The 12440-nt window shown below is 38.7% G+C and overlaps 2 protein-coding genes, 1 long non-coding RNA gene and 1 pseudogene across 6 annotated transcripts in view; 2 read left to right on the top strand and 2 right to left on the bottom strand.

Moving 5' to 3' along the window:
• ZFYVE16 (zinc finger FYVE-type containing 16) overlaps positions 1 to 5236 on the bottom strand; it is a 42890-nt gene extending 37654 nt beyond the window's left edge. For 2 of the 4 annotated variants that reach the window (XM_015889004.3, XM_007433687.4), the window contains exon 1: positions 5037 to 5235. The gene's annotated coding sequence lies outside the window, so the exon portion shown is untranslated. Of the gene's footprint in view, positions 1 to 4398; positions 4899 to 5036 lie in introns of those variants that run through there. The other 2 variants (XM_025170181.2, XM_025170180.2) reach the window with 2 other exon arrangements.
• LOC148213757 (uncharacterized) overlaps positions 1 to 12440 on the top strand; it is a 261467-nt pseudogene that overhangs the window by 189270 nt on the left and 59757 nt on the right.
• On the top strand, positions 5283 to 12019 carry LOC148213758 (uncharacterized). The gene is made up of 3 exons (XR_015793896.1): positions 5283 to 5539; positions 6231 to 6350; positions 11930 to 12019. It is a non-coding gene; the product is annotated as an uncharacterized LOC148213758 (long non-coding RNA).
• CCDC125 (coiled-coil domain containing 125) overlaps positions 6588 to 12440 on the bottom strand; it is a 28954-nt gene continuing 23101 nt past the window's right edge. Inside the window, exon 12 of the mRNA XM_025170185.2 lies at positions 6588 to 12426. Coding sequence (XP_025025953.1) covers positions 12097 to 12426 — 330 coding nt within the window. The 3' untranslated portion in view covers positions 6588 to 12096. The remainder of the gene's footprint in view (positions 12427 to 12440) is intronic.

The following is a 12440-nucleotide window of genomic DNA, read 5'->3' as shown; positions in this document are numbered from 1 at the left end:
TGACGGATGATCTCACCCAATAGCCTCATGTAGATGTTGAATAGGAGCAGAGAGAGCACTGAACCCTGCAGCACCTCACACAGTAGGGGCCGGGGGGCGGGATCTTTCCTCTCCAATCACCACTGACTGGGACTGACCGCAAAGAAAGGAGGTAAATCAGCACAACACAATGCCACCCACCCCCAATCCCCTGAGCTGATCCAGAAGGATACCATGGTTGATGGTATCGAAAACCACAGAGAGGTCAAGTAGGGTAAGGAATGGATACACAACCCCCATCCTGCTCTTGCCAGAGATCATTTAAAAGCATGACTAATGCCATTTCCACCCCATACCCAGGTCTGAATCCTGACTGAAAGGGATCCAGATAATCCGCTTTATCTAAGGTCCTCTGAAGGTGCTGCGCAACCACCTTATCAACCACTTTCCCTAGAAAGTGGAGGTTAGCTATTCGACAAAAATTGTCCAATAGAGTGGGATTCAGTGATTTCAGAAACTGTCACAGTGTGCTAAGACTGGAGTACTCTAGTCAAACAACATGTTTGTCACTTAGTAATGTAATGACTAGGTTCAAACTCCATGCTAGTCCTCAGTGCAGTTTGTTTGGTTTCATCTTAGCAAACCCATGAACTATGCTTTACAATGTGTGAACCCTGACAATTTTGGCTTATTCAATAGCCATGATTAAGCAAACCTTTGCTTAGTATGACTGTGATCTCAGCCACTGCGGGAGATAGTTTTGAACATGAAAATTTTCTAGACTTTAAACTATAAATTCATTTTCCTAAGGTAGCTTTGATTCCTGCATTAAAAAAAAGTTATTTAACACTTTAAAATAAGCTAGATACAGCAGTGCCCCAAAAAGGCACTATAGCATGCTTCTTTCATCCAAATGAAATTCAGAATACGAAAGGAGAAAAAAAAGAAATCTGATTATTTCACAGACTATTCACTGACCACTCTTATCAACACATTGTAGTGACAGTTCCTATCCTCCAATAATTATTCAAGTAAGCTACTTATTTTTTATCGTTTTGTTAAGGAACTTGATCCATAGGATTTATACTATGTTCTGCTTAGTATAAATTAGAATTATACCACTTTATAGTACTTGGTTTCTCTTAAAAGCTATACAAGCTTTAAATCATAGTCCCCTTTATATATCAGGAATAGATATGTAACAGGCTAGAAAGCAATTTTTTAAAAATTATCATCTACTATATAAGCAGACCTCCAGAAAACTAGGTGTATTTGATATATTGAAAAAGATAGTAGCGTATGCAAAATAATGCATATTGAAAAGAACACCAATACTTGAAACATTATAGCGAAAAGATAGCAAGAAGTTAATTTTTTCTCAAACATATATTGTTTATAATGTTCTAAAAAGCTGAAAAATGTTGCTATGTTGTCATTGATCAAACAAGCCACTCTGAAAGTCTTACATTAAACAATATGATCAATATACTGTAAATGAATCACCTTCATGGATCATTGCCTTGTAGTGGTAAAGGGAATGATGTGATGGAAGATCTGAGCAGGGAAGGTTCTGGAATAGAGCTTCAAGGTTGCCAGGAGGGGGAAGAGACATTCCAGGGGAAGCATCTTCTAAGTCCCCAGCTGGAGTGTGGGAAAGCCAAGAGAATGAGACTGCCCCCACCAGGGCATCATGGTTATAGTTACTGTTGTTGTGGTATAGATTTAGTCTGGCGAGATTCTGTCTATTAGGTATAAGCTAATAAAGGAGCTAAACTGTTCTGGACTGTTTTGCTGTTGTTCTTGGGCTGAACCTGACAACTGTAAATCCCAATAATGCTACACATCAGGAATATTCACTCCCAGAAGTATCACTCATGATGGGTAAATCATCAAAGAGGGGTCAGGCTAAATACAATTGACTGGACAGGAAATAACCCATTCCAATATTCTCCCAAGAAAACCAAATGGACATTTACAATCAGGACAATAATATCAACATGATATTGGAAAATGAGCCCAGAGATCAGAAGGTATTAATGTGCTGGTGCTTATAATATAGCTGGATTAAACCTAAAAGGATTTCAGTTTCTGATGTGACTAGAGCCAATGTTGCAAATATATCTATACTATTGGCATATGGAATGGCAGAACCATGAACCAAAGCAAACTTGATGTTGTCAAGAACAGAAATGTCAAGAATGAATGCTGATATTCTGGGAATCAGCCAACTGAAATAGAGTAGAATGAGATTTTCTACTCCAGACAAGAAAATCATAGAAAGAAGAGTAATCATCATTAATAAAAGGGTGTCAAAGTCAGTGCTTGGATACAACCCCCCCAAATGTCAGAACTCTACAGGTAGAAGTGAAGTAGCATCTAACATAACAGAATTTTTTCACCTTGGTATGTGAAATGAAATAGAAAAGAGACTAATGGAAAAAGAAAATATAAAGAAGAGATGGTGCAAATAGACAGAAAAACTACTAAATGATCCCAAAACTGATGATACGCACAATTTTTGATTGCTGAACTAAAGCCAAACATTCTTGATAGTAAAGTGAAATAGCTACTGGAAAATATTGCTAACAACAAAGCTTCATTACTTCAATGAAATATGAGCTGAACTGTTTAATTACATCAACTTGTAATATTTTAAAGAGCTACTTGTGGTTTGTAAGCATGTTTGGAAAACACAGCAATAGCCAAGGGACTGGAAAAGATATGTTTATATTCCAATTTCAAAAATGGGGAGTGATAAGAATGTTGAAACTATGAACAATTGTGCTTATCTCATATGCTAGTATGATAATGCTCAAAACTTTGAAGTCAAGTCTTCAACAAAACATGACACAAGCTGGACTTACAAACTGGATTCAGAAGAGGCAAAGAAATCCAAGATCACATTGCTAACATCTGATGGATAATGAAAAGGGCAAGGGAGTTCCAAACCAACACTGTTTTTTGCTTTATTTATTATACTAAGGCTTTTGACTGTGCAGATCACAACAAACTGTCATTAGCCTTTTAAAACATGGGGCCTACTGAAGAATTTGTATGATGATCAGGAAGCAATAATTACAACAAAACATGCAGCAATTAAATAATTTAAAACAAGAAAAGTGGTATGTATTTAATTCCATTTGTTGACTGTATTATGAGAATTTATGAATTAAATAGATTGAAATTAAAACTGCTGGGACAAACATCAATAAACTGAGATATTTTAATGATACAGCTTTGATGGCTACAGGTAAGGAAGACATAAGAAATCTCCTATCAAAGGCTAAAGAAAAAATATTAAAACTCCCCCCCCCCCAAGATTATGTCTGTGGGCTAGTAGTAACAGACTTTTAACTCTCTAGTCTCAAATTCAATACTACATAAAGTCAAGTCAGACAGCTCACTAATTAAGAAGCAAGAGTTATTAGAAAATACACCGATGTTTGGAAAAATAGAAAGCAATCAAAACCAGGCCAGCAGATAACAGTTGGATATCAGCAGGTGGCTAGATATTATCACTGCTGACACAAGCATGAGCTTAAAAGAATTTTAAAGAGCACTTACTGACAGTCTTGGTGAAATGATGCCCATATGGTCACAAAGAATTGGAAGAGACTGAACAATAACAAGAGTAAAAATGAATAATGACAGCCAGTGTGGTATAGTGCTAAGGTGTTGGACCAGGAATGGGGAGACCCAGATTCTAGTCTATCTTCAGACTTTATGCTCTCACTCAGCTTGACCTACCACATAAGGTTGTTGTTGTGGGGATAAATAGGTCTTATACTAAACTTATATCTAAGCACACACCAAATAAAAATGTTATTTTCACAGTGGTAATATGCAGGAACAAAAGTGCTTCTAAAAAAGTATTTTTAATCAAGGAATTTTATCTCATTTATCAAATTTTACACATTGCTATCTACTGTTTGCAATCCTACCATGTTCTCATTTTTTTTCTTTCTCAAAAAAATCAATGTGATAAAAAGATGGAATAATTGCACAATGCATTTTGAGTAGTAGTTGTTGGAACTGCTGTCTCCCCTCATTACAAGTTTTAAACTATCCTTAATTGCACAAAGTTGCAGTTAACATATTTTTATAGCGGATAAAATATTCCCAATTCCTAGTTGTCCAAGTAACTAAGCATTTGGGCTTTTTCTAGTCTACCTTAAGTGCACCACAAAATATTTCTTTGCTGAGCTCATTATATGCATTACAATTTTTGTTGTTGATCCAGTACTGGCATTACTTATGAAAAGTCTGCCTACTGAAACGTGCAGTTTTGGATGCAATATAACCATCATTTCCAGCAGATATTTTACACTCTCATGTTGGGTTAACAGTACATCATCCACAATCAACACAGCCCAATGATGAGGTGAAGTTGGGGAAAACTGCCCTATGTATTATACTTACTTTCTTTACCTTGCAGGAAGAAAATGCTCTTATTTTAACCTTGTGTCTGATCACCCTACACTGACACTGAGCATCTCTGATTTGGCTCCAGGGATCCCTAGTCTGGCTTCCAAGCAGGCACAGACAAAACTTCTGAAGAGGGATGACCCACTGAGTAATTCCAGGCAAAGCTGGGACTGGGTTTGTACAGAAGAAACCGGAGCCCAGGACGCTTGAGGAAGTGAAAGCGAAGGGGGAGAAAGACAAGAGAAAGAACAGGGACTTGGATTCGAGGAAAGAGAGGAGAGAGGCGGAGAGACCCTCCGTGGGATTTAGACGCGAGGTTAGGCGCCATCAGTGACAGCCGGGTCGGCCTTTCCAGCTCCACCTTCGGGTCTACAGCCAACCGACTCTTCCTCCTCACCGCGACGGCTCCATCCTCGCCTCAGCTCGCGGAGGGGAAAACAACACCAGGCGGAGGCGGAGGCGCCGCGCGGTCACAGCGGTGTCTCCCCCACCCGCCTCGCAACGCGTCAGAGAGAAGGCGCTCAGCCGTCCCAGGATCTCCCTCCCTCCCTCTCTCCCGTCCCACGAAGGTGGCTGAAGGGCGCGAGCCTCTCGTAAGATTGACACCTCGGCCGGACACGCCCCCTCCTTACCTCCCGTCTGCGCGAAAGCCGGACCTACTCCGAGCCGCCCCCGATCCGGACTAGCTCCCCGCCTGGGCGCCGGCTCCAAGTCATTCTCCGGGCCCCGAGCGCGACGGCGTCCGCGGCACTTTTTCCAGACTTTGGTCTTCGCGGAAAAAGGGTCTCCTTCTGGTTCCTGGCCTTCCCACGCAAGCGCGCAGGAAGGCGGCCAGGCCACCACCCACTCGAAGGAGACGTCTGCTACCAATCTCCGGGATGGACCCATCTGCGGCTGCGCAGTTGCTATGCGAGGTTCTTCGTCCCGCCTGCTACCCCTCCCATCTGGAGGGTGTGTTTGGGAGAGTGTTGGGGTGTTAATTCCAGGGGGTGGTGCGCCCAGGAGGAGGTAGATTTCGGACGCTCGTTACGGTGGTACAGATAGACGAGCGGATGTGATTCCCCGAACTTTTTTGGGAAACGAGACTTAGAATTTGCAGGTGGAAGGAAATCTGGGACTGATTTGCCAGCCGCAGGTATTATTCCATGTAATTGCAATTTGTAATAAACGGGTTACATCATGGTTTGGCAGGAGAAGAAAGACGGGAAGATTAGCAGGAGAAGAAAGTTGGATTGGCAGGAAAGGAAAGACTCCCTAGCCTAAAATGTGGCTGGCTCATCCAAGGTTCCGTGTGCCGTGCGTATGTAGGCAGTTTTGTTGAGAAAAGTACTGTAAAGGATACTTGGAGATTGGAAAGTACCTTGAACCGGGACTGAAGCGAGCTGTAAAAAGAAAAATGCCTTTGTACAAAGTATTTTACTTACTAATTTCTGAGATAATATAATATATAATGCCATGTCATGTAACACGTAGTCATCACAGGGGCTGCGTTTTTGCAACATGCTGAACACAAATAAGCCACCCACATTTGAGTCTCTAGCTGACCGGGCATGGGGATGGAAACTAAGAGGGTTGGGTTACACTAGACTGGAAAAATGTCAGGGTGGCAAAGCACTTCTGTCCATTGGCAAGAAAAGCATAGTCAAGCTTTCCAGGGGGAGTCTTAAATATTGGGCAAACTCAGGCTTTGTAGCTATGTTTGTTTTTCATGGTATATAAAGCCTGATATCTAGGTCATCATAGGTAAGGATGTTGTATGAACATAGCCAAATATTTGTACCATTTACTTATATTTAGTGTTCTTCCCATTTTGTACCTAACCACAGCACGAAGATGTCCTGCCAACATTTTCTTTTCTACCATGACCCCAATGACTTTGCCTTCATCTCATCTCCAGCCTATGAGTGAGACAGACTGAAGTCATCCTTAGCTGTCTAAGTGTTAAAGTGGGTTTTTCTCCTTTATTCTGACACACTGAATGGAAATAGAGGCAGGATAGAATTTGGTAAGGTTTTCTACAAACCCAAGAATGCTAGCACTTCAATTCAGCAGTGGGGGAATTAAGGGTTGAACCTTTAATTCAACCTTAATATGCTATAGTTGGGGCTCTGTGTGCCCTGTTCAACTATAAGCATGAAGTATATAGCCTAATAAAGTAAAACAATTCTGGTAAGAATAGCATATTAAAGACAAATATGTTTATTATGACATTAGCTTTCATGGTCCACATTCCACCTTCATACATGCTACAGTGACAGTAACAGTCATTCACCTTGCACCTATTCAAAGCCTGTGTGTGTGTGTGTAAACATGAAGACCAAAGAGATTTTTATTTTGAAAGACCAGTTTAACAGAGCATTCTGCTCTACAGCTTTCTTAGTTTCTCTTAAACATTCCTTGTCCAAAGGTCAGAAACAAGTTCTCAAAACATGGGACAGGGCAGCAATCATTATTAAACTTATTACTGTACTTTTCCAATAAATATTGCACTGTGGAAGCAGATTACAAAAGTGTATTCCACACAAGCCCGCTATCACCACTTAGAGAGTAGTCCTAAGAAAAATTATTTTGAAAAAGGTTCTATTTCACTATTTGTCTGCAACATTTTCATTAAAAATGTTCCCACTTGACAGCCTTAACAATATTGTTTTGAACATTTTCTTTTACAGTTTCTCTATTTACATTGGGGGTTGGGAAACAGAAGGCTTGCTTAAACTACATAATTTTCTATGGCTAGTTTTGTTGGACTTATGACTGTATGTGTACATTTATATCCAGCTGTTGCTGTGTTGTTGGCTGAGAACCCAAATGATTTGCAGTGAATGTTAGAATATATGATGTAACAAGAAGTATGGATCTGAACATTAATGCATTTGCAACCCACTGGTTTGCATTGATTTGGTGCAAGGCAAGTAAGGTTAAAGTTGTTAAATTAAATAGCTCGATTGCAGTACAGTAGGTAAATGGAGCTACAGAATTTGGAAAAAAATAGCAAACCCAACCAGAGCTCCTGACAGCCAGTTATAATTTATCTAGCCTCAGTGCTAAAGGTCAGGCAATGGAAGGGAGGATAGAATGAAGGAAATGAAGCTAGACTGGAAGGGAGATAGAGGTAGCTCAACAACATGTTAAGGCCCCAATTTGGGGTGTGGCAGGGAGAGTCAAGAAAGGAAGAATGTTTGACAGTATCAGGGTGGGGAGCAGCCCCCCCCACACACACACACTCACAGAAAGGCTACTTATGAGCAATACCAGAGCTGAGTGAACCCACAATGGAGAGCAAAAAGTTTCACCTAAAGAAGTTTAGAGACTTAGCCTGGGGAGCAAAATGCTTGAGGGGAGGAGAAAAGTGGATTGAAGACATGATCCCTGAAGAAAGCAGCCAGCTACGGGAGGTGTTGGCAGAGACAATGAGAGCAAATACCTTTTCGAAGAGTGGGGAACAAGAGTTGTTTAGTTCCTGGACTGATCATTCAGTGTAGCTTAGCACACTACAAATATATACAGTTGTAGCAGAGAGTATACTGTTTCTAATGATATAAGAAAAAAAGCCAGGATTTTTCACAATTAGAGGTAGGATATTATTTTTCTTATTGGAAGCCACAGTTGGAAGGCAAGTCACTCCTTAGATCACCCTGCTAGTGGAAGAGATTAGTAGCAAGCATGATGACAATAAATTAGAGAGGAGTGGAAGAGATTTACCTTGGAAAATCTCTGTAGAAAAGAAGCTCTAGAACTTGAGAGCGGCTCTAGTATTATAGCTAGGACTAAATCTCTGATAGACTAAATGATTCCAAGTTAAAATGAGAGCAATTTGATGATGTGCATACCTTGGTAGAATGTTTACTAAAGATGGAAAAATTGAGACATTTTAGGACATGCCAATATGGCAGAAGGTTATTGGGTAATATGTGATCTGTTGTGAGGATTGAATGTTTGTCAAAAGAAGTGAAATAGTAAGAGTGTACTTCTGCTTATTTTATATGTATAGAAGTCATAATTGGGTATGTCAGAAGAAACAGAAATTGAATGCAGGAGTGGGGTACTTAACTGCATATAGTTAAAGAATAAAAGGGCATCAATGGGTCGATGCTGAATGAATGTGGATTAAATATAAAAATAAATGGTATACAAATATGTTGAGGTATCTTAGTCATATATAGGGAATATTACTGTTACAATAGCCAACCTCCCATGAAATTAAGGATTCTGTTTTGGGGGTCTCCTAAACAAAAGAGGAAAGGTAAAATTGCACTGTTTTAGGGTGGCACAATTGTGTAGTAACTTGATTTTAATCCTGAAAGATGCTGTACTGCAGCCTTTCTTAACTGACCTGAATTTTTTTTCAGAAATTCCTCCAGTGTAAAAAAGTTGAGAAGGGCTTCTCTAAAGTATCAGCTGTTTTAAGGTGTTGCAGATAGGTGCTATGTTTGTACTCCTGAATTCTCCAAAGTACCTTTCAGAGAACTAAATCTGAAGTGCCTCACAGCCCCACTACATATTTCCAACCATTTATCTGGTTAATAATGGTGCTAGTATAAATCCTTAACCACGGATAAAGCTGATGCAAAGAAATACATGCTTGAAAACAAAGAAACTTTGTGGAGTACATAAATAAAAGCAACTTTTTCTTGCTATATACATTGTTTCTAATGTTGTTGAGTTAACATGACAATTGCCTTTTAAGATATCCAGATAGTTATGAGGGTCATATAATCGCACTAGTGAAGCTGAAATGTCTACAATTAAAAATAAAATAATAAAAAATAAAATAAAAATAGTACTGTAGTCAGTATTTCAAAAGTTCACTAATTAGTTTCAGGTAAGTGTTCACTTAGAGAATGAATTTATCACTGGAGTTCAAGTATCAGAAGTTAATTTTGTGGGGGAATTAATGCTGTTAAAATGTGTGAACTGGGAACTGTGGGTAGATATTTAAATTTTCTTCAATTGGAGAATGAACCGTTTGTCCAAGAAATATTCTTTAAATAGCTGGGAACTTGTTGATTTTCAACAGAACAGGCTACTGATAAAAATCTGTTCTCAAATATGATGGAGTAAACAGAGGGAGGCCCAAAAGATTATTAGTTTGGATGTTCCAGTCTCAGTAAAGTCAAATCATTACTCATCCAAATGCTGGGTTTGATCTGAATGTTATGTCTTAAAAGAAATTCTACAGTTCAGAGGTTCCTTTCAGTTACCATTGGAATTGAAAGCTGAGAAATATTGTGCTATACTTAAGATATTGCATTTTCAGGATCTGTTTCACAGAAAGTTAAAATGGTAGTGGCTGTGGCCCAGCGTTTTATTCTGAAATAGAGTTTGAAGAGTGAGATGATGGGGAATACCTTTAGGGCTATAGGTAGTATCATAAAATATCTGAAGCAAATAGCCTCTCAGTATTTATTTTTGGTCATGCTTACCATGGGAGATATTTTGTGAATGGGCAAGCCCCCAGAGTAACAATCATTTTATGAGAATGCCCACAATGTACTCTAAAATTTTAAGATGTGACCACCGTTCCAAAAACATAATAGCTTATCTTACAGATTTTGGAGAAATTTCTATACAAAGTTAAAGCTATTCAATTTACAGAAAATATTTAAGAAGCATTACAATAGAAATTCAATCAAATTACTGTGACAACATACAATGCAACATACCTATTAACAGGCAAGACTTCCAAATAAAAAATAAGTGATGACAGAAAAAGGCTGGGCTTACATATATGTTTTACGTGAATTTCCATTAGCACAGCATGTTATATGAACCTAGTCACTATGGTTTGTAAACTGTGGACTACTAAAAATATGTCTAAAAGTAAACCATGGCTTAATGCAATATGTGAACCTACTCACTGGAACAAAATATAGACTGTGTTTCCTTAAATTTGATATTTTCAACAAAAGAAACCCCATATCATATCACCCAGTCACTCATACATGCAGCATTTGTCTGTATGCACTTAATAGATACCCAATGTGAACACAACACTAATTTATATTGTGCACATATTTCCAAGCTAGCTACTATCATGCTCCAACTTTCTGATATGTTAATCTGGTGAATAAATGGTCACGTGCAGTGTTTTATACATATGTAGTTCTAATCCAACATACCTACAGATGAATGTTTTCCACTAATGTGGGTTAATGTATAGAAGACCTCCCCTTTTCATAAGACAAAAGGTTTCATTCAATCATGAAATCATTCTTTCAAATATATACCTGCACAAGATAATGAACTTTTTATAGAGATTAGGTTGAATCCCATTATGCCCCCTTTTTGATCAATCAAAAGTCTACATGAACAGAGGAAGAAGAGGAGGAGATGCAATTTGTACCAATTTTGCCTATCTGTACCCTATGAAAATATGGTCCAGAAGAAATGGAAATCAACAAGCAGGCATTTTTCCAAGTGAAAAATATCTCAGCAATCATTCATTGCTGCAAAGAAATTAGTAAATGATTGAATTTTAATGAAAATCCTAGGATGTTCCTTCATACTTTCAAAAAGAAAGTTACTTGAGGTATAGAATATGTTGAAGGTGAGAAACTACAGCCTTTAATTCCCATCACACACAAATCTGTGATGTCTGGAGTTGACAGGACTTGGAGTCTAACTACATTTGGAAAGTGAAAGGTACCACTTTCATGCTACAAAATAGCAAGGAGAGACAGTTTAAGAGGGAATTAGGAAGCCTTGATTAAGGTAAAAGCTTATTTCTAGTGTTCTGTCAGTGAGGAACAGCACAGATACAAGAAGCTAATACAAAAAGAAAGACAGAGCAGCAAAATAAAACTTTCACAGCTGCATCAAGCAGATCTAAAAAAAGGAGAAAATGCTATCTGCTGAAAAGAAAAGAGCATGCAAAACACTGAACGCACACACAGAAATGGTTTCTATGCTGGCCCTTTTAATTTAGTTCCTTGTCAAGGAACTAAATTAGAAGGCCATCTTAGAAAAGAGATAGAGGAGAAAGGAATTAAAAATGTCTTGTTTTCAGAGAACAGAGAAAAGCAGCAGCAGGAGAGATGTATGCAGAGGAGGCATTAGTAGGTTCTGCTAGCAAAGTACTCTGCAAGATCAGAAATTGGAAGAAGTCTTTAGAACAGTATTTCTCAACTTTGGCAGCTTTCAGAGGTGTGGACTTCAACTCCCAGAATTCCCTAGCCAGCAAGGCTGGCTGGGGATTTCTGGGAGTTGAAGTCCACACCTCTGAAAGCTGTCAAGGTTGAGAAACACTGCTTTAGAAGAATGGAATAAGGCCTTCTGTTCACAGACAGACTGCTGAGATGGGCAGCCATCTACAATAAATTATACATTTACTTATTTTCTATACTGAAATTATAAGTTACTTAAATGGTAAAATGTGCTTAAAGTAATCTTATGGTTACAGTTTCCTGAATTATGGCAGAATTACAGTTCAGTACAGGTGTTACAGAGATAGATTAAACCCTTGCATATTTTCAGCTTTTCCTTCTGCCTTCCATTTAATGAGCAGTTTTTCCATTTGTGTTTATAGGCACGTCCCTGATATGGAACTCATGAAGAAGTCTGCTCCTTTAAAAATTCCGTATGTTCAGTGGAGCACAGATGGCATTTAAGAGCCCTAAATTATGAAGGAAAATATTAAGGAAATTCTTGTCATTTTTTTCCTCCTAGATCTACATTTTCCTAAAAAGCACTACCTTACTTCGTATTAGCTGTTTCTTTGAAGTTGTGATGTTTAGTTTCCTTAGATCCCATGGAATGAGAACTTGGCATTCTGCTGGGGTATGTATTAGAAGCTAAAGAAAAGCCATCCTGAGCAGGATATGTTTGACAACATGAACATTCAGGAAAAATCCGTTCTTGGGGTTTTAACTCTTTTTTGCACTGGTTGTTTTTAAAAGTAAACTTTTCCTCTGAAAATGTATTTTCTTTCTTTTGCTGTAAAGTATCTTCTTTATCTTCCAGTGCACGAGCAAGCATATAACTAACCTTCCTTTGATGAGCCAAAATCTCCTCCTTATCATTCAGCTATATCAACAAGA

This window comes from Python bivittatus, unplaced genomic scaffold (genome assembly GCF_059951505.1).
Source record: "Python bivittatus isolate LINGU-HERP-01145 unplaced genomic scaffold, Pbiv_v1 ctg000850_np1212, whole genome shotgun sequence".
NCBI lineage: Eukaryota > Metazoa > Chordata > Lepidosauria > Squamata > Pythonidae > Python > Python bivittatus.
This window is presented reverse-complemented; position numbering and strand designations above follow the sequence as displayed.